The sequence below is a fragment of the Poecilia formosa genome, unplaced genomic scaffold (assembly GCF_000485575.1).
Source record: "Poecilia formosa unplaced genomic scaffold, Poecilia_formosa-5.1.2 Scaffold506, whole genome shotgun sequence".
NCBI lineage: Eukaryota > Metazoa > Chordata > Actinopteri > Cyprinodontiformes > Poeciliidae > Poecilia > Poecilia formosa.
The window spans coordinates 51,829-79,614 of record NW_006800445.1 but is presented as its reverse complement, the minus strand read 5'-3'; the positions used below and the strand labels follow the sequence as shown (position 1 = coordinate 79,614).

Genomic DNA, 27,786 nt, shown 5'->3' with positions numbered 1-27,786 from the left:
TTTCCTGACATCTCTTCCTGCGGTGAGCGTTAGCGCCTCCGTGGCTGTGTGGATTTGTCACTTTTTGCTGCTCGCTCTCTTTGATTTCCTCCTGCTTCCTACCACCAACTGTCTCGTTTCCCTCGTTCACACGGCTGCCTGCATGCTGGTGTAGCTACAGGACACCTTTTAGTGTTTCACCACTGCCTCGTTTGCCAACTTGGTTTTTTTTTGAGAACCAACCATCATTAGCACTCCAGCTTTTCAGGCGCTACTACTTAGCAGGCTGGGGATGAACTGCTCTCTCCTGCAGCTCATGTGCGGCTCACACATGTGTGAGTGATTGCGTGTTTCTAAAAACCCAGAGATTTATATGTTGTTCTCAATTTAGCCTGAGTGCAGCCGATTGTTGGCTGTCGGACCTCTCTGTTCCCCTCAGCTGGCTCCGGTCCGGCTCTTTTCACAGCCATACAAAACAAGAGGAATGCAGCAAAGTTCCCATGGTAAATCACATTCGCATTTACATACGCAATGCCTGGCCAGGAGGCTCCTAACATTATGGGACGGTTTGGGGTTTTGGCCCCCCAACATGGAAGTCCATTAAAAAACCATAATGGTTTTCTCTGATGTCGCTGTAGGTACCAGAGGATTTACAGCTAACAAGAAAACGCTTTCCAAATGTTTGTAATGCGAGAAATTAGTTCGAAACACTTATTTACATCAGCTAAATTAGGTAAAGTTAGCCAAACTAGCTAACTGTAGGAAGCAGTGCTCAGAAAACTTTAATATTTCACTTTAAAATCCAGTTAAGGATTATTTATGTTAGCTGAGTTTGGTAAAGTAGCTGGACATAGAAAGTAATGTTTAGAAAACTGTAAGATTTAACTTTGAATCCAGTTAAGAATGATTTATTTAGCTAAGTATGTAAAGTTAGCCAAACTAGCTAACAATAGGAAGCAATGTTAAGAAAACTTTAATATTTCACTTTAAAATCCAGTTAAGGATTATTTATGTTAGCTGAGTTTGGTAAAGTAGCTGGACATAGAAAGTAATGTTTAGAAAACTGTAAGATTTAACTTTGAATCCAGTTAAGAATGATTTATTTAGCTAAGTATGTAAAGTTAGCCAAACTAGCTAACAATAGGAAGCAATGTTAAGAAAACTTTCATATTTAACTTTAAAATCCAGTTAAGGATTAAATTGTTTGATGTCTTTTTAATATTCAGTTTCTGGTTGTTTTTGTGTTTTGATAAAACTAGACGCTGCTTTTATTAATGTAGTAAAAATGTAAAAACACAACTTTGAACTTGGCTACTAGAATAGTTTTAACAATAAAGTCAAATCTTTAAATGTATCTTAATTTAAATCTTTAAATAAGTGGTGGGACTGAATAAAATTTTAACTGAGTTAATTTCAGGGTCTGTAATTAATTAATCGCAGATTATTGAAAACTATTTATCGACAAAAAAGCTAAAATTAACCAGTTGGGTTAGAGACGTCGCTTGTGCGTCTGATTTAAAGGAGAACCAGAAACATGCGAATATAAAGGTTCCGCTGGGAACTTTAAAAAAAAGTAATTAATTGCACTAAAATCTGTATAATTATTTAATTGAAATGAACTGGACCAACTTTAAAACTCATATTTCTTTAGTAGAGGAACTTCCAGAAGCTTTAGTGTTTTTGGAAGAGAGTCAGATGGAGGAAATGCTGGATTTTCTGGATATTTGATATGATAAATAAATAAAATACCAACCAAACCACCTTGTGTCTAAGTGGCTGCAGGAGCAGAGCCTGCTCAAAGTTTTCCTGCTGCATTCCTCACAGCAGAAATCGGCCGAAACGTTTTAGAGAAAAGCTTTCTCCTTCGGGTCCCCTGACCTTTTTCCACCTGTTGGGCTCCAGACTCAACGGCATTTAGAGAGAATAGCTTCACGCTGCCAAGCCAACCCTGCAAAGTGCTGCATTGAATTTGCAAAGATAAATATGGACCCTGGTTTGTGCGTCCAGACATTGTGAAACCCCCCGCCGTCCGAATCGGGCCGCCAGGCCCATGAGAAACCCGCGACTTGAAAGGCGTCGTCTGCAAACCAAGGAAATTCTGCTGACACCTAATCAGAAAACGGAGCGCAGACGGGGTGGAAAACGGTCCGGCGCTCACAGCGATCGCCCCGGGTTATCTTGAAGGAGCGTGACCTTTGTGACACTGATAGGATTGGAGACAAAGGAGGCGCTTTCACCATCTTTCTTCTTTACAAGCTTTCCTTTTGGGTGTGCGATGCCGAGGGACCGGAGGTGACGGACGTCTCCCCGACTCGCCTTAATGGACTTTTTAAAAGTCCCTGAGATTAAACCGGTGGTAAAACTAACCGCAAACATAAAAAAGACAAAAACTCTGAGTCCTTCTGGCTCTGCTGTCCGGTTTGCAGCCCAACGCTGCAAAAACACAAAATCCTACCGAGGAATTTTACTCCAGTTTCTACTGCAAATATCTTAGAACAAAACAAACTTATAAGTAACTTTTCAGCAAGAAATACGAGCTTTTTTTTAAGTCAGTCATTCCTTAATATTGATAAAAAGTACTAGTTCTTGGCAGGTTATTTAACATATTCACTGGTAACTTATTTCCCAAGTTACCAGTGAAATAATCTGGAAAAAGAAACTATTAATTTTTCACCAACATTGAGAAATTATTGACTTAAACTCATATTTCCTGCTGAAAAGTTGCTTGTTAGTTTTCTCTCATTTCAATTGTAAGATTTTGTGTTTTTGCAGTGCAGAGGAGGGTAAAGTACCCAAACATTTACTCAACTCAGAGTACTACCTCAACATACTTTTACTCAAGTAAGAGTAAAACGTAGCCATCTAACAAATTACTATAAAAGGTACAACGTAGTAAAAATGTTCATAAAAGTAAAATTTTTCCCCAAAAAAGTGACTCATGTGAATGTAACTGGTTGGTTCTTATTTCCAGAGGTGAGCAGAGAAACGAAAACTGAACTCAAGTAAAAGTAAAAAGTATTTGGTAAAAAGTTACTCAAACACTGAGTAACTGATCAAATTATAAATCATTCAATATTTTAAAATTACATCATCAGATGGACCAAAATATGAAGGTAAGTGGAAATTTTGGTATTTTAAGGACAAAAATGACAATAATTCATATAAATAATAAAAAAATAACAAAATCAGGCAAATTATTTATTTTCCCAAATCAGTTTCCATCAATAAAAAACTTCAGAAACTTTAACAGAAACTTCAGGTGTGTTTCTGTGTTTTTGGTTAAAACATGTTTGTTTTTCATTCAGTGTTTAGAAAATCCAGAAATTTTCCTCAAGTAGGAGCAGAAATACTTCATAATAAAATTCCTCAAAGCAGAGCGTAGTAAAAATAATTTTTCTCTAAAAAGTTACTCCGGTAAACGTAACTAGTTTCTGCCCGGCTCTGTCGACACCCAGTAAAACGTCCCATAAAATGTGTTTCTCTTTACCTCCTGAAGCTGGTCAGAGCTGGAGGCCGACCAGTAAAACCAGCCTCTCCTCTTCTCTCACGTCTTGCTCTCTCCTCTGACAGAGTTTTCTCATGTCGAGCCAAACATGTGAGTCCGTTTTACCGCAGCGCTCAAACAGCTGATGAGCCAGAAAACACTCGGTGCAGACAACTGTTTATTTTATTTACTATCTACGGAGAGCGGCTGTTCCTGATGAGCTGTTTAAACCGGGAGACGAATCGGAGGCGAATTGATGGCCTGGGATATGGACTGGCTTTGATTTGGGAAATATGCTTAAAAAAATAAATGAGTGGAATTAGAAGGAAGAAACTGTTGAGTTTTACTCATTTAGAGGGTGGTTCTGTCAGGTTCTACACTGAAAAACACAAAATCTCAAGTATTTTTGGTTTCACTTCTAATGCAAATCTCTTAAATCAGACAAAACTAACTTTCAGGTGACTTCAGCAACATATAGGAGCAGCTTATGAGTCAATAACTTGTTAATATTTATGAAAAAAGTTCAGATTATTTTATTTATAAGATGAGAACATGCATTGTTATAAGTAAAATTGCCTGCCAGTGTAGCTTGTACTTTTTAAATGGTAAGGAATTATTTAATTATAGCTTTTTTGTAATGTTTGTGGTGTTAGTAGTCTTATGGGGATTTTAAATAAAAACAAATATATTCTTTTTCATTTCTACTCCTTCTAGGAACAGTCTAAGCACTTAAAAACCCACCCAGACAGATTTTGGCAATAACTTAATGCTTTTAGTGTCTGGAAAACAAGCCGTTTGAAAAACTTACAGAAAGTAAAGCCACAAATCACCGGGCTCTGCCCGTTACCTAGCAACCCCAGCAGAACTCCGGCCGTTACCTAGCAACCCAAGCTGAGCTCCAGCATTTCTGGTCAGCTGGTTTTACCTCTATATGTGCTGTTCAATGGCTGCTGGAAAAGAGAAGCGTTTTTTTGGTGAGTTGTCCTGAAACCACTTGCTACATTCTTGTTAGTTGCACAGGAGGCTCTACTAATGCTATTCAAAGAACTGTGGTTGTATAATTGTGCATCTGTTTACAGCCATTGTCAGATGTGAGTTTAAATGTTAAATTGGGAGGGGCGATTATTCAGATTTAAAGTGACAGGATGCCCTAATACAGCTACAATCTCATTATATAAGAATGATTTTTTTAACAAAAAATGTAATGAGCATGTTTTGTATAGGCCATACACGTATTCTAACCTGTTCAAAGAAACATAATAGATCATCTTTAATCAATCACGTTTATTTGTATAACATATTTCAGGCAGTTCAAAGTTCAAACATCATGGAAACTAAACGATTGTGAAAACCAGCAGCAGACGTTGTATTTGACAAGTGATTGTTAATACATCAGATTTGTTGGACGATGTTTCATTCGTCATGGTTCAGAAGCTGCTCTAAACGGTTTGGGTTTTTAGTTTTATTTAAAGGAACTCAGTGTTTCAGTTGTTTTTCAGTTTTCCGTCAGTTTGTTCCAGATTTGCGGTGCATAGAAGCTGAAAGTTGAATTCTTGAACTGAATCCTCTTGTATCCTCATTTCAACTCGTCATAAAATGTGTCACCGCTTTATTTAAGACGACCCAAAGTCTCGCCGGGCGTAGAATCACGACCTGATCTGACGCCAGCCGCCACTCGACTCGTCACGCTCTGGCAGCTTCAGGTGACGCTGCTCCAATCCGACTCTCCACGTGCGGCGATTAGCCGCGACTCGACTGCTGTTCACCTACGTCTGTGTAACGACCCGGCCGGGCGTTTATCACCGCCATCGGCCTCAGAGATAAGCGCAGATGGACTCCCACGCTCACAGATGTTTAGTGTCTCAGTGTGAACAGACGATGTTGATGGTTCTGTTCGCTGGTTTCTGTTTGATCACCCACTCAGGCCGAGATTAGCCACATAAGTGTCGTCTGATTGCTGAGATAGCACTTTCCCTCCTGCAACTTTTACAGGAGTTTTCCTTCTCCAGCTACGTCATGGCTGTAAATTTGTCATGTTTGATAGAAAACAGGTGAGCTGGATCTCCTGGAGGGGATCTGAAGCATGTTTGTGTTGATGTTTGGAGGATTATTGTGTCTCTCTGTTGAAATCAAGCTGGTTAAAAGTGCTTCTTCTCTCCAGCAACAACAAAAAATCCAAAGAATTTCTTCACAGCAAGCTCCCAGTGCTACATGTGGATAAGCAAAGACAGGCACACATTCCACTTTCCTCTTCATTCGCCTGTGCAAACCAGATGTGGAATAATACTCAGATCAGTTTGATGGGAGAAAACCTTAGTTTCACTGAGGTACGCAACATGCTAATGCTAACTGTGACGCCTTAAAACAGAAGAATCAGCGACAGAGAAGTTATCCAGCAGAAAGAAAAATTAAACAGGAATTTTATTGGTTGAATGTCATGAATGACGCATTATTCAAATTCAAAAATACTTTATTGATCCCAAAGAAAAAGGAAATAAATTAAAAAGGGGCCTGCTGATTTGGGTCGATTGGATCAGTGGATCTGATGCTGATAATTAGAAACGATGTTTAAAATATGGTCAGTATTTCAGCAGTATGCTAGTGACATGTGGGGTATCACTACACTGATCTGGCTTTACACAACTCAGTATGCTACTGTAGCTAATATATCAGAAATGTTAGCATGTGATTGAAACTCGCATGCTAACATTTTAAATTTTTAGCATATAACTTTACTCTGTTAGTATTATGACTTTATTCTTGAGTTATTACTTTTTTCTCCTAATATTACGACTTTATTCTGTAGTATTTTGACATTATTATCATACGGCTATTTTATCATAACAATGTGACTAAATCCTGTAATTTACCTTTTTTAAGCTAATCCTCAGTCGTAAGAAATGTAGTTTATGATAAAATTATTTTTCGTTCACTAAAAATCTGCCAGAAAAAATCTGTTCAACTTTTCCTTCCTTGATTCATCAGTTTTCAGAATAAATTGGATGTTTCACCGGAAACGACTCAGAGATCGGATGAGGTTGGATTTCCCTTCGATCGCCGTGACGACAGCAGGAAACATGGCGTCAACATCAGATCACACAGCTTTTTAAGTGGAAAAACCAACATGGAGGCTTTATTGGCTCGTCTTTCTCTGTTATTCCGTCGCCTTCGTGTCACGAGGGGTCGGACGGTCTTGACCCCGTGACCCCGGTGTTATTCAAAAGCTTTTGTGCGATGGCAGCCATTGTCCGGATGTCATCCTTCAAACAAAACGGCTGTTCACGGAGCGCCGGAACAAAACGCAGCATCCTCGGCTGTCAAGCGCCCCGACAACAACTCGTTTTGTTTTTACCGTCGGGGGTGGAGAACTTCTCACCCCGGATCAAACATGGCGGCAGTCCCGGTCCCGACGAGAGAGAGAGAGAGAGAGAGACAGAGAGAGAGAGAGAGAGAGAGACAGAGAGAGAGAGAGAGAGAGTGTGTGATTTGTTCATGAAAAGCCCGCTGTGGGCGAGCCAGCGTGGATAATTAGCGTGTACACAACTATGTCAGCCGGCCTGTGATCTCTCCGTGTTCGTCTGGCGTGTGGAGCGCCATTGTGAGCTGAGTGTGTGTGTGTGCGTGTGTGTGTGTGTGTGTGTGTGTGATATCACAGTTCCTGTTTGGTTGTGGTCTCGTCTTCATTTCAGCTCAGCGTCTTGATTTACGGCGGCGGCGGCTCCGCTAACAGCCGTTTACGTTAAGCTAGCTGGAGGTGAGGGAAAGTTTGGAGTTCAGTTTCCTCAAGTGTTGTGTCCTTTCCTTCCTTCCTTCCATTCCTCCTTTTCTTCCTTTCTGTCTTTTCTTCCTTCATTTTGTCCATTCTTTGCTTTTCAGTAACTTTACTGTGCTGCTTCCTCCCTCCTTCTTTTTTACCGCATATCGTCCTTCGTTGCTCTCTTCCTTCCTTCATTCCTTTCTTTGTTGCATCCTTTTTCCTTTCCTTTTGTCATCCTTCTTTCTTTTTTACTTATTTCTTCCTTTCTTCCTATTGTCTTTACCTTGTTCCATCCTGTTGTTTTAGTCCTTCTTTCTTTCCTTCTTTGTTTCATTTTTGCAGTTTTTCTGATTCCTGCGCTGTAGAAACTTCTTCCTTCCATTCAGAGTGAATTTCAGTATTTTATGTTTTCATAGGAGCATAAATGATGTGAAGTTTGTTACAGTAAAACTGAAAGAAAACTGGAAGTTGAAGTTAGGCCTCTGTCCTCCCAGTCTTTGTTTTCCGTCCATGTTTTGTTTTCTGTTTTTTTGTTTCCTCGTTCTTTCGGTTGATTAAAACCTGATTTCCAGGAAGCCGTTTCAGACGGAGATAACAGCGAGGCGCGTTATCTGTGTTTGAAGTCCAGAGCGAGTCCTGCGTTATCAGTGGAGGTGCGAGTGGGGGGTCGTGACCTTATCGCAGCTCCTCTTCCTCCCTCTTCCTCAGACAGTCAATAAAAACTCAGCGGCCGACCCAAACAAAGAGGATCAGAGGAAATCCTCCACAGCGGCTCGATGCGCCGCTCAGCGCCGCGCTTTGAACAGGCGGGACGCCCGGCAGCGCGCGGGAAGCCGATAACCGATGAAACGGGGCACGGCGGCGGGGCGGAGGCGCCATCGACCTGTGGGCGTCCGGTTTCTTCTTCTTTGATTTATGGAAACCCGTTAAAAACACAGAGTTGGCACACTTTGATTTCTCTAATCAGGATTCACATCTAATGGAGCCAAAATGTGTGAAAGAGACACAATCTGGAAGATCTGCAGGCGTTGACGGGGTTTGGTGTCTGACTTCCTTTCTTTTTTCTGTCTTACGTGAAAACTTCCTTTGTGAACAAGTTTTGTATCTCCTTAAAATGAGTTCCTCATTTTAACAAGTTTCAGGTTTAATTATAACCTTAAGTTTTCTCATTTCTCATTGGGCATCCCGTTATAACAAAAAACTTATTTTAACTAGTTTTGTATTCTGTTGTATTGTGAAAGTTTCTTATTTTAATGAGTTTCTCATCATCCCATTCCATCTGTGGCTACTTTTCACAGGATGCTACATCCATCTGGAAGCTAGCTATTGATCTGATTAATGATAGGTTAGTATTAATTACTGAGTGGCTTTTGCTGCCAAATGAGAACTTACTAGCGTTAGCCTTTCGACTAGCACACTGAGATTAGCGCTACGACAAAGTCTAAGAAATTTTTCACTATAACCATTAACAATATGATAAATTTGCACCAGTATCAGATTCTGTGTTTGAACAAAATAATATTTTAAACATTATTTTATTTGGACCCAAGTACAGATTTTTATTTTGTCTGTTTTTTATGTATAAATTAATCTAACAGAGAATCAGTGATTAACACGCTTAAGCAACAGATGGTTGGATTACGATTCAGATTTCGATTTAAGAACTAGAATTTCTTGTACTGCTGTTCAACAAAAACAAAAAACAAAACACCAAATAACAAAACAAGATCATTTTATCAGCATATCTAAATTTCCATGAGCTACTTTGCTCACCTTTGTGAAAATATTTGTATTTTTATTCTGTAATGTATTTTGCATTCCAGTCGGTTCCTGTTGAAGATACGTGAATTTCCTGCTGGGCGTCGGCCCCCTCATGGCCACCCCTTGGCTCTGCCCCTGTGGAAAACTCTAAACATAAAAATGACCCTGTGAATGATTATGTCTTTGTTCATTTGGCACACAAATGGTCATTTTCACTGCATAGCAAACCTCTGCTCTGTCAAAACAGCTTCCAGAGACAATGTGTGCCAAATTAAATTAAAACCATCAGCACTCAAGCTGCCAGAAGTGTCTTTTTTCCCCTTTGAATCGTTAACAAATCCGGACGAATTGGATCACATCATCACTCTGATGTGGGCCGTGTTGTCCGCCTACTTCCAGCTCATGTCTTTGGTATTCGTCTTGCTGCCATTATTTGGGGATTTTTGAGGTTTAGTTTACCAGCGGTGGAAGAAACGCGTTATTTTCGCCCCAACACTCCTCCGTAATTCATGCCCTGTGTTTAGCCGTGCGGTAACAGCCGTCATCTGTTTCAAAGTGTGTTGGGGAAGTCATTGAGTAACCCCTCAGCACATGTGACTCGTTAGCTAACACGGCTATTAGCTACGCTTAGTTTTTCCCTCTGCCTCCCTGGAGGGAGGCGAAAAGTAAAAATGGAGGTCACTTCCTGGCCGCCGGCAGTTTGAGTCGGTGACATTTCCATATCTGCTGGAGCAGGAGCGTCTCCAGGAGTCACTCGGTCCGGTCCGGTTGAGATTTACAGTGAGCCGACCGAAAGGCCGCCATGATGGGGGAAAGGTCCCTGGTTTACTGCTGAAGGATGGCTGCTGGTTGCCAGATTGGTCAGTTTCAAGCAAACACAACGTAAAACCTGCTGAAGTTCAGGAAAGCTCATGTTAACAGACCCACATAGAGAGAGAGAAGTTAATTTACACCAAAAACTCAAATTTTGGAGTTTGAAAAGTTGAAAATTTGCTAGAAAAAAGCTCAAATTTTGAGAATAACCAGAAAATGTTCTAGTTCAGAAAGGGAATGTTTCTAAGTGTAAAAAGTAGAAAAATATTTAGGGATTAATTTCAGAATTTACTTTTGGAAAATGCAAAGAAATTTCTGAGCTCCAGAAGTAAAGAATCTGTGAGAAAAATTTTGAGATTTTCTTAAAGTTTTGTAGAAAATAACTTGGATATTTCTGAGTTTCAAAGGTCAAATACTTTCCACTTTATAAACTCAGTAAAATTCCAAATGTTGAACATTTTTCTGACAAATTTTTGACTTTTGAAGCTCAGAAATGTTTTTTCTAGAAGATTTCTGAGGTAAATCTCAACATTTTTTAACTTTTTCTAGCAGACTTTTTAAATTTCATGGATTCTAGCAATCCATGAAATTATTCCTGGGATTATTCTAAAACATTTTTATCTTTTCAAACTCAGAAATAATTTTGTTTATATATTTAACATTTCTGAGATGAATCTCAAAATGTCCTATTTTTTCCAGCAATTTTTCTACTTTTCAAAGTGCCAAAAGTTTCTGAGTTTTTTGGTGGAAATTTACTCCTTTTTTCTACCTTCAGTGGCCCAATTAATTGTTTCAGTCCTAATTACTATCTTTCACTACATATATTCACATAATATGTATTATTGGCCACATTTATAGAGCTGTGATAATTCAAAACATTTTTGGTATTTTGACCAGAACCAGATCCAACTGGGACTGAAAACAGCTTTTGTTTTTGTGTCAATATGTCATTTTAAATCATAAAGTTTCTGTGGGATTTTTGTTTTATAATCTCACTGCATAGCTGCACTTAGTTAAACATTTACTAATCATTAACGATGTCAATGACATTTTATCAAACGTTTTCTGCTTTTCTGCCACACGATGACTATTTTCCTCTGAAACCTTTACAAAAACATTAATAAGGTCTCAGCTGTTTTTTCCAGCCCAAATGGGTGAAAACCTGCCCAACCTGGCAACCCGGGATGTGTGGCAGAGGTCAGGGTGAGACTCAGATTTATTTAGCCGCAGCTCATCCTCCATTTAGCTAATGGCCTGTTGTCGTAACGACCGACCGAGAGTTATGGCCGCTTTGTCTTTCTGCTGGTCCCAGTTGGAGAGCTGCAGGTCTGGAGCTATGCTGGGAATACTGGGAATACTGGGAATGCTGCTGGATGACCTGCTTTTCAGGAATAAATGATCTAAAAACCAAAAACCAAACAAAATGTGAGCAAAACCCAAATAAACACTCAGTTATATATTGGTAAATGTTTTATTGATTTAGATAAATCAGGGATGGAAAATTGGAATGAAAAAATGCCGTAAAATTACAACATTATTCTCATTATACTGTAATTTATCACAGTATAATGACTTTATTCTTGAAATATTGAATCTATTGTCGTCAACTTTCTCATATTATTACCAATTATTTGTTGTAATACGACTTTATTCTTTGTTTTTGTACGACTTCTCGTAAAGTGGTTTTATTCTCTGAATTTTTCAACTTTATTTTTATACAACTTTTCTCAATATTTTGACTTTTTTCATACAGCTTATAATTTTATGACTTTTTCTTACTCAGTCATATTTCAGACACATAAGATCATTTTCAGTTCCTCTTCTGTTGTTTTGTTGAAGTTTTTCCATAAACTTTTGATCAAATCCAGGAATCTCAGTAAATGTTGTCATCTAACGTTAAAACCATAAAGTCTGTAATCCTCCAGCAGATTCCCAGGAACCAGAGTAACCATCATTCTGTGGATCTGGTAGCAGACGGCAGCGGCTGCATCTCCACAGTTTATTTATTTGTGTGCGTTTGGCTCCGGCTGTTTGTTTAGGTAGAAAATCCCCGGCGGGGGAAGCGGAGTGTGTCAGGAGTTCCTCCTCGGTGTTTGTGGAGCGGATTATGAGGGATAAGAGAGCGACACTCAGACAGAGAGAGAGTCCAGGTTTCCTCCTCTTCCTCTTTGTTCTGCGCCGTCGTTTGGTGCTTTCATCCAGCGTGGCCGACCGTCCCGGCGCCGCCAGGCAGCGGCGGCGGCTCCTCGGGGAGCGCGGCGGTGCCAGCCCGGTGGTACCGGGACCACACACGCCTCTTCCGCCTCGTTAGCCGCGCTGCTCTGCGGCAGCTTCTGTAGCATTACTTGGATGCCGCCTGGCTTTCTGCAGACAGCTGCCTCAGCCTGCAGCTGCTCAGCAGCTACAGATACAGCTGACAGATCTGCACCTTTATTCTGAAATCACTTTATTCACAACACAAGTCTGGTTGAAATGTCTGGAGCCTCTGGTTTTATCAGCCAGACTTCATTGTTTCTTATTGAAGTGATTTTCTAAACGACGCATCAGGCTAACACAACCCAAATCTGACTTTTCATGGCAGTCTGAACGGAACAATTACAATCTTTTTACCTCCCAACTGATCTAATTTGTGTCAGATGTGTATCCAATAGTTTTCAGGTATTTTCACACCTGATAATCTGGTGAACTCGGTTCCTTTTGGGACAAAAGTTGCAACATTTCTTACATTTTCAGCTGCTGTGGTTCTGTTTCTCTTTACACTGTCAAACCAACCAAACTAAATGAAAAACCTGTTCCCCTCCTCGCCTGCGGAGGCGCTGCACCAAGAACCACTGAGAAAAACTACATGAAAACCTCAGAGTGCATCTTCCTTCTTTATGAAATGTAAATAAAAAGGTAGTGGTGTCAGATTTTAGTGGTTGTAGGATTCCTCTCTAGTCATTTCTCCTGCTATTGGGACTTATGCACTTGTTTTGGTTGGATTTACCCAGAATGCCCTGGGGTTAAGCAGGGCAGGCAAATGCGCCACATATTCTCCCAATTCCAATTTTTTTAGCCCCAAAACATCCAATTTGTGCCACTTCCTTTTGTGGAACTATCTGATTGTTTTCAAAGCATCTGCAGTCTGAACCGTCATGTCTCTTTTTATCCATGCAGCGCCCCCACAGGCCAGGAGGGGAACTGCTTTTCAAAGAGTTTGGTTCTTTTGACTCAGTGAAAGCTGAAAATCTAACAAATGTTGCAGCTTTGGTCGCCGTCGAACCGAATCTACTGGTGAGAAAACAACTTCAGTTCCTAAAGTCATTGTTAAGGTGAGGAACTGAAGGTATTTATTGTAAAACTACGACCGTTTGTCGACAAACAAACCCTGAAGGAAATGAGTGAAAACGTAAAACGTTTAAAACGTGGAAATGCTGCCCAGTCAAAGTTCATATAACACATTTATAACAACATCAGCTGATCAAAGTGCTTCACAGGTAGAGAAATGATGAAACAGGAAATAAAACTAAATGTTGCTGTAATTGACAGAAAACACCAGAACCCTTTCCTTTCTTCCCCGGTGTGGCGGCTCCGTCTCCAGTGGGTTTTGTGTTGGCCTCCCTGCCTGTGTGGTGAAGAAAGGCCCGCCGCACCTTTCTGCTCCTTATCTCGTCGTCCATCGGCCTATCGCTGGTCCTCCACAGCTCACCTCGAGCTGTCAGGCCCGAATCAGGCCCAGCAGACCAGGAACAAATGGGTTCTGTCTGGCACACACGAGGGACGGAGATACGCCTGTCATGGCGACGGCTTCGTGTTTATCTGAGGAATGAGGGCGAAAAGAGGCGAAGGCGGCGTTTCTGGGCGCTGACAGATTCCCTCTCTACGGCGACACCTTCTGCCGAGGATTAGCGCCTCGGCTGCCGCTTCGCCACCGACCGCAGAGCGTTTCTCTGCTGCCGCTTTAACATCTCTGATCCACAACGGAGGTCAAGTTTCAGCCCAGCACAAACTGTAAATCCGTGCTTCACTGCAGAAACACCAAATCTTACCAACTAGTTTTGGTCTCGTTTCTACTGCAAATAACTTATTACACCTGGACTACAGCAAAACTAACTAAATGGTAAATAATATAGGACCTTATTTTAAGTAAATAATTCATTTATATTGATGAAAAAGTTCTAGTTAAATTAGCAGTTTTATTACTAATTAGACATTTTTCCCATGTTATTAGAGAAATAGTCCAGAGAAACTCCACTATTTACTTAAAAAGCAGCATTATGTACCATTTTATTTAGTTTACTTCAGTTGTTATGAAAATGTTATATTTATTTCAAACAGACAAAAAGTAAAAACAACAAAAAGAAACAAGCTATTTTGGCCTTTGACATGCAATTTCACATAATTTGTTAGAAAAGAATCAGGTGGAAGATAAAGGATGTTCTGATTTCTGTTCCCTTTCTTAACCTACAAACATTTAAATCTACAGATAAACTCTGAAATCATCCCCACATTAAATGATACTTAAACTTCACATTCTCATCCTTAAATATCAAAATATTTACACGTTTTTAATATCAGATACAGCATTTTTGGTCTTTGAGACAAATGTGACTTGGAAGAAGTTTTACCTTGTAATGTAACGCCTTGAAATTGGGCCTCTGTCTCTTTAAGAAGCTTCTGCTCTACTTGAAGCTCCGCCTTCAGGAAGTCATCCCAACATGGCTTCTCCATTAACCCTTTAACGACATTTTAACCAGCATTTCACTGAGAAGTGGCTCCTATAATGAGCTCAGCAGGTGTTTGCTAATTGCTGCTGGCTAGTCTGAAGGAGCTGAGTGGGGGAGGAGTTTTGTCCTCGGAGGCGGGGCTAGGTCCACCCAGGTGTTTGGTTGCCATGGAGATTAAATAATTTATAAGACATGGGTGAAAGAATCAAGGAAACACTGTTTGTTTTTGATGAATGAAAAATAACACGATGTAAAGATAAAAAAAACATTGTTTTTCCAACATAAGGCCCCTTTAAGCTTCTTCATCCTGCTGTTACTAATAAGTTTGTTTTCTCTCATTTCAAGTGTAGTAAGTTATTGACACTAAAACTAGACCAAAGCAGTTGGTAAGGTTTTGCAGCTCATACCTGCTGCTATCATTTGAATTTAAAGAGAGGAAATCAGATTGAACTGAACCTTCGCTTCCTTCATCCACGTCTCATTTCTGCAGCGTTAAACTGCACAAGGCGTCTCAATGCCTTCACATTTGGGAGACGGGTGAATGTGTCCCATATCCCACTTTTTCCCAGCAGTCTGAACGATAGATCTTTTCACACCTCAAAAATCTGATTTGAGTCTCTTCCATATGTGGAATTAAATCAGAAACAATAGATTTCAAAGCGTCTGCAGCCTGAATGGACATAATTCTGCACCAGCAGAAGCAATCGGTGCAGATTTCTCTCTTCCCTTCACATCCATGTTTCACTTTTATCACATTAAATCTCCACAAAACCTTTTAGTTTTAAACTTCTAAATTCAGGAAACATCTTGACGTTTCCCTGTAAAAGATGGCGGCTCAGTTTTGGTGTTTTCATCGTATTTGTTTCTCCTTGAGTCGTTTTATTCTCGTGTTTCATCATCAGTTTGCAGCGACTTTCTAATAACACAAACGCACGCTTGGGAAACATTTAGAAAACGTTTAGAAACTGTCAGTTTTTGCTAACCGGAGCAGTTTTTGATGTGTTTGTTTGTAATTTATTGACTTCAGATTCAGATTTTTGTGTTGGAAGTGAAAAAAACAAACAGTATTAAATAATAAACTGTGAACAAATTGGGCTGATTCTGCTGGATGGATCCTCGCTGGCAGATTGCAACATGTGCTCACATTGTTTGGCATGAGGGTGTTGCAGCTTCTCTGCAGAGTGTTAATGAGAAGCAGATCTTCCTGCAAGGTGTGTGTGTGTGTGTGTGTGTGTGTGTGCGTGTGCGTAGCCGTCTCATCTCCGGTGTCAAAGAGAGAAAACACAAAGGTGAATATTTATTCCAAACGAGGGAAATTCCTCCTTATGGAGACGAACCTGGGGTGAGAAAACGCAGGAAGGACTTTCACAATAAAAGAGCTGTGAAAAAAAATAGACTGACTCCTGATTGGACGCCGTCGCTTTCATTAAGAGCCGACTTTACATTTAGATATTCAACATCCTCTTCAGTTTGTGTTCTTGATTATAAATGTTTACAGCAGACATGAAGTTTAAAATCCAAACCGACTTCCTCCCTTCAGATCTTCGTCCTCTGGTGACATTTTTGTTCCTCATTAAATATCAGATTTATAAATTAGCTCAGAAAAAACATATCAAAATCATTTCTACCGTTTAGAAACACCTTAAAGTTTCATTTTGAGGTCAATAATTCAAACTGAATGGTTGAGGTCGACATTATCTTCAATCCAATATGGCCGCCGCTCGCATGAAACGGTGAAAGTTTCAGAAATCGGTTTATTTGTGGTTTTTGTAAAATGAATCAATATTTGAACCAGGAATATTTTCTCTTTTAGAGGAAAAAGATTTTATGCTGAACACAAACCTCAGTTTGTTTCACTGGGATTTTTATTCTAATGAAAGGAAGTGAACTTTTCCTCCAGATTAAAATCTGTAAAGTGTGGCCTGCATTTGTGTCCATCTCCTCTTACTCTGATGCTTCTAAACAAAGTTCAGTTGTATTTTGGAGACATAAATGTCTCAATAGATTGTATGGAGCTAAATTGGGGCCATAAAGTCTGTAGTTTTGAACACAGCTGAGTCTGTTTTCTGCCTGGTTTGCAGCCAGTGAGTCCAGCTGGTCTCAGCCCTTCACTTCGCTCCGTGTCTGATCGTTCTGCATCCTGCCAGGAGGGAAACGGCGAGAGATCGAACAGCGAACCCAGGGGCTGGGGGAAAACGATGCTGGTTCTGCCGATTTAGAGTCTGAGGTGGACGTTTCAGTTTTTAATCCTTTTTCAGGTCCTTCCTCTTTAACTCACCAACAGACGTGGGCAGAAATTATACTGGAGTAAAAGTAGAACCACTTCAACCGACCAAGAAATTACTCAAGACTGAAAAAGTGTTTGGTAAAAACTCAACCTGACCAAGATAAAGATAAAGTGGAAATGTTGGTATTTTAAGAACCAAGTTTTTCCAAATCATTTTCTTTCAATAAAATCCTGATGAAACTTTAACAGAAACTGCAGGTTTGTCTGCTGAATATTTGGCTAAATGTTTCATTTAGGAGTTTATTTTAAGTAAATAATTCCTTAAAATTGATGAAAAGTTCTAGTTTCACTTATAATGTGGGAAAATATCTTGGTATAAATTCAATTATCTGCCAATGGAAGCAGAAATTTTTCATCAATATTAAGGAATTAATATTAAAACAAGCTCTTGTATTTTGCTGAAAGATTATTTGTAAGTTAGTAAAACCAAATTACTTGGTAAGATTTTGTGTTTTTGCAGTGTACATTATAGTTTTGTTATAATCTGAAATAATACGAGTAATAAAATACGTTTACAGACCGAAGTGAATTGGTGAACAAACTGAAAGCTTCCTGCGTTCAGTGGTAAAAAATGGCCGACATCCCCGGCGTCTGATAAGTGATGAAGGTCAACGAGGTCATTTACATTCTGCTCATGTGCCGCCTGTGAAACCTGCTTCACATCTGCTGCAGCGCTGAAAAGAGCAAATGCTGCTCCGCCCAATTAGCGGCCGTCCTCAAACAAACACCTCAGAGTCCGTCTGTTTCTGTTTCTGTTCGCGCCGACGGAGGTTTTATTAAAGCACAGGACGAACGTCTTCACCGCCAGATTCATCATGGATTCATTTACAAACACTTTACTCAAGTAAGAGTAACAATGCTTCATGATAAGATTACTCAAGTAAAAGTTTTTCAAAAAAAGTAACTAGTTGCTACCCAACTCTGCTGATTTCCAGGAGGATTTAAAAAAGAAACCTGAATGTTGTAGAAATGGTGAGTTTATTTCCATTCGTAGAGACGCTCCAGCTGATGTTCTTCAGCTCTTAGCGGGTCGGAGCGGTTTTCCCCGAGGCTGGTGTCTCATTTTGGAAACAAGCACTCGAGTTGGGGGCCTCCAGCAGCCACACACACACGCACACACACACCCATCTGTGTCCCGCAGCTCCGGGTCTCGTCACCTGACACCATCTGCATGCTAAGAGGGCCGTGAAAGCCTCTTCAGGCCGACCGGCACACACTGCAGGGCCCTCTGCGCCGTCCGGTGACAAGTGTGGTGGGACGAGAGCCAGAAGGCACGCAGGAATGCTGTGTGTGTGTGTGTGTGTGTGTCCATGCAGACTGTCATGGCTTTGTTAAAATATTGGCCAAAGACCCACAGTCCAAAGGAGGTGTGTTCCCTCACATATGAGCCAAGAATTGCTTCATCCAGCTTAATAAAGGAAGTTCTTGTTTGCGCAGCTTTCTCAGCCTATATCTGCTGTTTCTGAAACCGGATCTCCTTTAGCATCTTTTCTTTTATTGCTGATGAAAATCCTCAGCATGGAAACTCACATATTTACTGTTTAGTGCATTTCTTCTCATGATTTATGGTTTACAGACAAACCGTCAAACTGTAGGAACAGCATTCAAAGTTTAAACCAGCTAAATATCACCAGAATAAATCAATGTTTAGCTACTGCTGCTAGCAAAAAGGTTATCTAACCGTAAACAGTAATCATAAACATTAGTTACACTAATCGCTACACTAACGCTGTATTCAGTGGAAGCTAATGCTAATGTGCTTCATAAACACTGTATTCATCAGAACTAGTGACTAAACTTAAACTTATCTCTACCATCTGATTTATGCTAATTTGGCCATATTTTACCTGCTTAACCTACTTTTTGTTCTTATTTTTGTGTGAATTTTCACTCCATACATATTTGCTAAATGTCTTTGTTTTGTTGTTGGAGTTGCTTTATAAATGAAGCAGAGTTGGTTAAATGATTGTTTTTGTCATTAATCTGCAGTCATAGACCAAAAACCTGAAGATAAAGAAGTCGTCAAACTTTATTTTGCAACATAATTTGGTTTGTAACCATCAACTATGCAGCATTTTCTACCAATCAGCTTATTGGCAGTAAGCTGCTGTTTTGGGTTCTATTTTCACAAGTATTTGAACCTTTACCTGTTAAAACGTTTCTTATTTTCGTTCTGATCACAGCTGGTACCTGCAGCTAGCATAGCTTTGGGTCTGGACATGTTTCACACGTAAAGCCACAGAGACTCTCACACCTGTGTGAACACGGGTCGGGTCAGAGCCGTTTGTATTACCTGAGTGATGATCGCCGGGCTGTCAGGGCAGGAAAGGGGCGGATTACCCGCCTGCAGGGCGCGGATCGGGTTTCCACCCTCAGCTAGCGCCTAGCGACGGGGGCGAGGTGCACTTTGTGCCCCGCAGGTGTTAAACTGAGGCCTCTACTCAACCGGGACGGCCCGGTTCTACGGCTGGACCGGGTGAACACAAGAGATGGCTTCCTATTTGGGTTGAGTTGTAAACGCTTGATGTGAAATACAAGGTGGGAAAAGTAAACAGTTGTTGAAGCAAAAGTAAAAGACAGCTGCTGCTTGGTTGATTAGTTCACTGATGGGCATAAAATGGTTAATTCATAAAACCCTGATTATTTCAGCAGGGATTGTAGTTTAATCTCAGATTTTCTACGGTAAATAAGAGATTTCATAACTTGTTTTTGATATTTTTGCTGAAATAGCTGAAATTTTTCCAAATTCTTTTTAGCAAATACAACTGAAATTCTTCAGGACATTAACTCTTCATGTGCTGTCACTCTGTTTGTATGTTTGTTATATTGTGATGATTCACAGAGGATTTTATTTAACATAAAGTTTGTGCGTTATCACTCTGAATAGAGCATCTATACTGGAATCAGTGCTGCAACGTCTTCCTGTCAGGGTTCTTCACTTTTTATACAAATAATATAGACATTTTTCAATTTAGATGAAAACAACCTTCTTTTCTGTGAATCTGTTCTGCCAGAATAGTTTCAAATTCTGTAAATAAAATCTCCTATAAATATTTTTTTTTAATTGATTAGTAGACAGTATTTTTTTAGCAACAGATGATCAAACATTCACTAAAGTTATGCTGCATTACTGCAGTTTGGGCAATAAAATTCTTTTATTTCTTATTTAAAATAGGAATTTAATTATTTTCTGAGTTATGTTTGTAAGCTGCCAGTTTTTTTTAATCAAATTAATGATCAAAAATAATCAATTACTAAAATAATTTAGTTCCAATCATATTTTTTTTAAAAGGTTTTATAATAAATACTAGATTATCATCTGCATATAATATAACATGATATTCTGTTTTCACGGTAAGAATTTGGTGCAAATCGATGTTTTGAGGGGGAAGAAGCAGCTTTCAGCTCCAGGTTTTGTTTAGGGGAACTCAGCACATGGTCGAGGTGTTTGGCAAATATTCCTGCAGCGACGGGGAAACAAAGAGGGCAGTAACTGCCCCCAGCTGGCCAGGGCCCCTCGCAGGGTTAATATGGCCGCCCTCCCAATTACGTTTGTATGACAGTTTTCATCAAAGTGCTTAACAAGTCCTGTGAAAACGGGAGAAAATAGTCCATTTGAGAAACGATGGCACTGAAAGACTTGGGCATGTTTAACAGTAAGGTCTGTGTTGAGAAATGGTTTCAACTGTGTATTTATTTCTACAGCCAGGAATGTTCGCTGCTTTGATTCGGCTTAATTAAAACCAAACAGCGTCGTGTGGAAAACACGGAGTACGTCCAAATGTTTGCGCCTGTGCGGTTGTTAGCTGCTGAAAGCCGCCCTGTCCGGGTAATTGGCTGTTGTTCGGAGAGTAAACAGTTTCTGAGACGTGTTGAGGACGTGAAGTATTTTCTGTGAGTGTCGACTGATGTCGGTCACTTTAAACCCTCTGACTCCAAAATCGACTCTAATATCCAACCGTTCTCCACTTTATGATCATTTCAACATAAAACACCAAATAATTCTCGTGTGATGTGGTTAAATATGTAAAATTACTGTTTAAAAGTGTAAATATTGTTAAAACTCTTTGACCTGGGCGACGGGTGGCACCATGTGCTTTCAGCAAAACCAAAAACTATCCTCCCAAAATCACCTTACTCTCACATTAAACACAAATCATTCAGCATTTAAACTGTTGCCATGGTTACATTGGATGATAATTACTGACGTTTATTTACAAATATCGCAAAACAGATTTGAATTTAAAAATACTTTAACCCCAGAGTTTAAATGTTGAATGTTTTTGTAGATGCTGAAAGCAGTAGACAGGATCTCCTGTAGCAGTCAGTATCACAGCAGCCGTGAAAACGCCTCTGACAGAAGACACCTTGTTGTTTTATGATAGTCTTATAAAGAAGGTTTCTGACAACATATTTGCCAAAATTATAGTTTCCAAGCTAAATATTTCATTCAGAATTGAGTATTTAGCTAATTTACAAATTCAAGTTTAGATAACCGGAAGTGTACTATCAAAATAAAAGCTGTGTTTTTGAGTCCATGTCCCCAGTTAATAATTAATCAATTTCTAAATTAATTGACTTTTATTTCAATAATCAATTAATGCCTACACATTATGTTGTATGTAATATATTTCTGAGTAGATTTCGATTGAAAGTCGTAGTTTTGTCTTCATTTATTCTTGAATTATTGTTAGAGGGCCACCACAGTCAGTTCAGGGGTCACAAATGGCCCGCGGCCCCTACTTTGAACACCCACGGTTTAGCTATTTAGCCATAATTTAAAAGGAAATAATTCAAACGATCCCAGTCTGCTTGATCAAACCAATGTTTTCCTCTGGATGGAAGTGAATCCTCCATCATTAAAGGACTCAGATTTATGGAGGTTCTGGCCCGGCGGCATCGATTGGACTCAAAGTCGTCTCAGAACTCTGGTAATTGTAAAGAAAATCAAACCTCCGGCTGTCTTGCTAACCGGATGGTCTCTCCCGCCACTAATCTCCTCCATCTTCCGGCCTCAGCCACTAAAGGACAGGAAGGATGGGACATTAAGATCCGAAGAAGAGAAAGTCGTAAAAAATAATGACGTCTTCTGGCGAGCAGCTGAGCAGTCCGGCTCTGTGGCTTCGCTCCCGTCAGACGGTCGTATCTTTTTACAGCGATGCTAATGGTTATGGACCAGTATGAAAACGACGGCGCCGCTCTTTGCCTCTCTCCACTAACGGCATGTTGGACGTCAGAGCTGCTAACAGCGCTAGCGGAGCGGGCCGGACCAGAGGAGGTCCAGGTCCAGCTCAGCGGGGCTCTACATCTCCCAGGGGGTCTGAAAAATGACAGCATCATCATTCAATAGAGGGGAGGGTATTTATATAGTCTCACCACCCCTGGACTCACATTTAATGTGAGCTTAGTGCCTTTTGAGATCCGTTTCTCTTTAAATCTGTCATTTTCAATTTATTTCATTCGGTTTTTCACTTTTTTTATGTTTTTTAGTAAAACCTCTGATATCCCACCACAGGAACATCTGATTATTTCTGGACTGGACCATTAAAATGAATGTTTTACCATTATTTTAGAATCTATTTCTGAGGTCAGACACTGATGTTGGACAACAAGGCTTGGCTCTTTTTTCTTTTAAATCCTTCATTTTCAGTTTCATTTATCTGCCTTTTTAGTTTTTTTGGTATTTTTTCTTTGTAAAAGAAGCTGAGAAATGAAAGTCCTAAACATGTTCAACATGACTATTTGTGAACTTTCTGAGTATGGTCAGAAAATAACACAAACATTCTTCCAAAATTAATTTCTGAGCTCAAACACTGATGTTGGAAGAGAAGCCTCTTTTTTTTCTTATAAATCTTTCATTTTCTATTTTATTCAAAGAAACTCAGAAATTTCTACATTAACTTCAGTAATTTTTCAGAAAAAACAAGGAAATTCTCTGAGCTGGAAAAGTCATGAATTAGGAAAAAAAAAATTAGTTGAGTTTCAGAAATTTTCTAGAAAAAACAAGAATTTTGAAAATTCGTGAGTTTTTGACTTTTGGACATTTTCTGAGCTCCAAAAATCTAAAATTTCCCTTTTGCTTTTGGAAAGTGTGTCAAATTTCTGAGTTTTTTCCTCACAGTTTTATGACTCATGGACTCAGAATTTCCTTGTTTTTCTCTTGAAAATTTCTGAAATACATTTTAAACATTTCTGACATTTTTCATGCAAATGTACAACTTTTTGAACGTAGATCATTTCTTTCTTTCTTTTTTTCTTGAACATTTCTGAAATAAATCTCAAAATTTGGGGGCTGGGGATTCTCACAAATTTACGACCCATCAAAATCAGATAATTTCCTTGTTTTTTCTTGAAACTTTCTGAATTTTTTGGCAGAAATTTAGACCTTTTTTGTATCTTTATTGGCTTTAATATGCTGTTAAAGATTTCTCTGTTAAACTGAATTGTTTTGGACTTAAATTGAATTTGTTTGCTTGGTGCTACATTTGTTGGGGAAAAAGCTGAACTGGGATGAACAATCCCATGTTTTGTTGAATTTTCTGTCTCATTTTCCGAGGCAATAATTGCGTCACCAGGAGGAAAGAGAAGAAAAAGAGTCTGAGCTGCAGGCTTGTATCTGCACGTCCAATAACAATTACATGAAGTGTTGTGTTAAATGAGGGGTCCACGGTTCAGGGGCCGGGGCTAATCGCTGCGGTCTGCACCCTAAAATACGGCGATAATGACGGGATTTGGCTGTAATTTAACCCAGACGCTCCTGCAGCAGAGGTGCAGTGAGCCTGGAAACAGAAATAAAGGCAAACTTTCAGCTGTGAGGTCGTCAGGAAAAGGGACACACATCTGTCTGGACGCCGCCGGTGAGGTGAGGAGGCGATCCATCAGCGCCGCCTGTGTTCCTCCTTTATGGTGCTCTCCATCATCACATCCACGCCATAAATCCTTCTTCAAACCGACACGAAGCCGCCTGCATGTGGTTCTTATCCAGCGATTTTGCCGGGTTCAGCCGAGGTAACCGTCCCCGCGGCGCTGACTGGCGATCCGTCTCCAGGTACGGCGTTGACTGTGGGAAAGATGGGAGCCTTACGCGGTCGGAAGGAATGTTTTGATTTAATGCTGATCAGCTGTTGGAAAGCAGCAACGGAAAACAGTTTGTTTCATCCAGAGCCACATTTCTGCTTCTCTCTGCGGCCATTTTGGTCAGAATACCAGGAGATTCTCACTGTGAAGCACATAAAGATGGATAAAACCCGCAAATTTAAATTCAAAATGCAAAAACTAACATTGCTGCAGATGATTTTACTTTGTTTTGTGCAATGAATTTATTATTATTGACTCTTGGTCAGGGGCCACACATGGCCCCTTTTCCACTCTTTGAACACAGTTCAGGTAGATTTTTTAAGTAGATTTGGACTCATTCTTGTTATTTGACTAAATATTTACCTTAATCAGCCTGAAAACTGAACCATAACAGTATTTGCTCTTATTTTGTAAATTTGGTTAAATATGACCACATTCAACCATTTTTGTAGTTTGATACAATTTTTAACTTTTGTTCCCAAATTGATTAAAAGATGTCAGCAACAGAAAACACAACATGAATGAAAACGTCGTGTAAACTAAACCTCAACATAGTTAGCGAGTAAGCTAATGCTAGCTTCAAGATCATCATTAAAATCATTTGGATCATGAGATTCCCAAGACAAAAATGTCAAACAGTGAAATAATAATCAAATGCAGTATGGTTATGATCCCAAGGAGCTAACAGCTAGCATGCAGCGCTAACATAAGCAGAAGGAATCATGCTATCTACTGCTAGCAAAACAATTAAATTATATAACCAGAATAAAGTCGCAATAATATGAATAAAAACTGAACTGAATAGCAGAAAAACGTCCTGATGAATGTTGTAAAGCTAAGTTATTTATTGCATTGAACATTAAAAATGATGCTAAATAACAGCATGTCAGACGGGGGAAGAATTAGTCGTAAAGTTTATGTCTTTTCCTCATTTTCTGCCATAATTTCAGCTCCAGCTTTTTCTCTCTCTGTGTGAATTATCATCAGTTGCTTGAAAGCTTCTCTCTGTTGAAAAACATTTAATTCACACCGAGTTTCCAAACAACGGGCCGTTATCAGCGGAGCCGTCCAGCGGGTGCGGATGTAATATACAGCCTGTGAAACCGGGCCCGGACTTCTGAAGGTGTGAATCTGAGCCGCGGTTCTGGTCCGGAGCTGATGGACGAGACTCTGACAGGGAACCAGGCCGAGCGATGGAGCGGGCCAGGTGGCGCGGAGCGGCGATGGCATGCTGGGAACGCGCCGCCTGCGGCTAAATTTAGCTGCTCTACACGACGCTGCAGGCCCGGATTTTTCTGGGTCCAAGAGACGGCGAGCCCAGAAACTGTCCTCAGGTCAGAGGGAAAAACATTTAAAGTCTGATAAACTACTGAGTAACTGATCAGATTATCAATCAATATTTTAAAATGACATCATCAAATGGACCAAAATATAAAGCTAAGTGAAAATTTTTAATGATCAAAATGACAATTATTCATATCAGTAACAAAAAATAACAAAATCAGGCAAAATAAAATGTTTCCAAATTATTTTATTTCAGTATAAAACTTCAGAAATGTTAACAGAAACTGCAGATCTGTGTCTGTCTGGTGGATTTTTAGTTAAAACATGTTTGTTTTTCATCCAGTGGGTAGAAAATCTAGAAATTTTACTCAAGTAAGAGAAGAAATACTTTATAATAAAAATACTCAAAGTACAACGTAGTAAAAATACTTCTAAAAGTGCATTTTTGCAGAAAAGTTACTCAAATAAATGTAACTGATTAAATGTAAGTAGTTGCTATCCTACTCTGTTCTCTCCCAACCACATTTAGCTCCTCAATCAGTCGGTTTTTATCGTGAGTTAATACTTACAAATTTTAACTTTCAACAAATTAAAATGTGACAAAGTTGGAGGGTAAAAAGTCGATTATCTTACTGCTGTCTGCAGCCGCGCTGCTGCGGTGGAAAACTAAATGAAACCTGGAGATGTTGCTGCTCTGCACCACAGCAAAGGGAAACAATCCAGAAAATCCGTTAAATAACTCAAACCCGTTTTTTTCTCTCTGTCGGTTATGACACGCAGGCTCGTTGCCATAGCAACTGACAACAGCGCCACCAGATGTCAGGATTCAACACCAAAAACACTCAAACCAAAGAACAGAAGATTCAGTTTGTTACCGTTTTATGTTTTCAGGCTTAATGTTTATTTAGCGATGATCAATAAGTGATTGTTCTGATAGATTAGCTTCTGCTGCTATTAGCTGAGCTAACAGTCATAATAATACGAATAATGTGATGATAATACGAGGCAAAGGTAGTAATGATACGAGATTAAAGTCGATATCACCAGAATGTCTGAATAATTCAACAGTTGAAATAAAACAAGAATAAAACGGTAATAAAATATCAAAAAGATAAATGTTGTGAAGTTAAACTTTAGACTGACTTTAACGTTAAGCTCTAAGTTGAACTTAAAGCGAAAAGGAAGAAAAAAGGTTTAAATACGGATCTGTGTAGTACATCTAATGAAGAATTAAGAATTTTAATTATGTGGCTTTAAACAAATTTGGAGGCCTAATGTTGCGACAAACTCTTTCTCCGTTAGCTGTTTTAATTAGCATTAATCCAGAATGTCGCTTTCTATTGTTTCCTTGTAATTTGCGGAGTTGTAAAGACATCAGAACAAAAGTTTTACAGGGAATTAGCAAAATAAAAGCCTTTCAGAAGCTTTTGTCTGGTTTTTTTCCAGTAAAAGATGAAAACCAGCAGGGAGAGCTGGTGTTTCTCTCCCCGTTGTTCAGGGATGGGAACTGGAGATGCTCTGGGCCTGTTGAGACATCGTGTGTGAAACTGGGCCAAACAAATAAACTGGAAGCAGAATGGTTTCATGTGCAGACCGCCTAGCTCGCGTACTGGACCAGTGGGAGATTTAAATCAAACATGTTCCCTCAGTTTCTGCTCACATCGTTTCACCTCCTCCGCTTCTTTCACTCACTCGTCTGTTTTTTCAGCTCTCAGGCTTTAGTCCCAGAACAGGGCCGGAGGAAGCCGATTGGGGGCCCAAAGGCCCCCTGTGGCCCCCAATGACCAGTAATTCCTTTCTCTTCATTTCCACAACAGAACTAGAGTTATTGTGAGAAAATAACTGGAATAAAGTCGTAATGTTATGATTTTATTCTTGCAATATAACAACTTTATTCTCTATTACTGTATTAGATTATAAATTATTTCATGACAATAATATATTAAATTATCAAAATTTATTATACTAAAGTTTATTATCATAAAGTTTAGAATAATGTAATATCATGAATAAAGTTATATTACTTTATTCTTGTAATATTATGAATTGATTCTTAAAATATGATTTATTTATTTATTATTGTCATTATTTCAACTTAGTCTTTCAATAGTATGATTTAATTCTCGTAATGTAACACCTTTATTCTGAAAATATTACTTTTTCCTTGCATTCTTTTGCCTTTATTCTTGTAATTTCATTTTTCTTATTTTTTTATTTTTTTATTTTATTTGGATGGTCCTTACACTCCTACTACTAATTACAAGAACAAACTTGTACGAGAATGAAGTCATAATATTTTGAGAATAAAGTTGTAATTTTATGACTATTTATTGAAGCTTTAAACTCGTGTCAAACCTCTGGAGTTTCCCCTGAGGAAGTTTCTTCTTTTTCTGTATCACATTTATTACTTTTGCACGTCTTATATCTGTTCAGACATTTTAGTTAAATATATCAACATAATAATTTAAATATTTAAGCCTGAATATTTTGGTGTGAAGCGCGTTGTGGGCGGAGCTTCGCTACGGTTGAACTGAAACGTTTTTCCAGGTTTTCGGCGACTGCAGATCGCTTTAGATGTGTGGGAGACCTCACTGGTGGAAAAGTGTGCGTGTGTGTGTGTGTGTGTGTGTGTGTGTGT

At 39.4% G+C, this 27,786-nt stretch overlaps 1 protein-coding gene and 1 long non-coding RNA gene across 3 annotated transcripts in view; both read left to right on the top strand.

The window, feature by feature from the left end:
* Positions 1-27,786, top strand: part of LOC103156865 (ephrin-A5b-like) — an 82,033-nt gene that overhangs the window by 29,647 nt on the left and 24,600 nt on the right. The window contains exon 1 of one of the 2 annotated variants that reach the window (XM_007579061.2): positions 23,252-23,835. The exons of the other annotated variant lie outside the window; for it this stretch is intronic. Coding sequence (XP_007579123.1) covers positions 23,756-23,835 — 80 coding nt within the window. The 5' untranslated portion in view covers positions 23,252-23,755. Of the gene's footprint in view, positions 1-23,251; positions 23,836-27,786 lie in introns of those variants that run through there. 2 annotated transcript variants of the gene reach the window in all.
* LOC107834029 (uncharacterized) lies at positions 6,241-16,275 on the top strand. Its single transcript, XR_001659812.1, has 3 exons — positions 6,241-7,080; positions 8,436-8,446; positions 15,712-16,275. It is a non-coding gene; the product is annotated as an uncharacterized LOC107834029 (long non-coding RNA).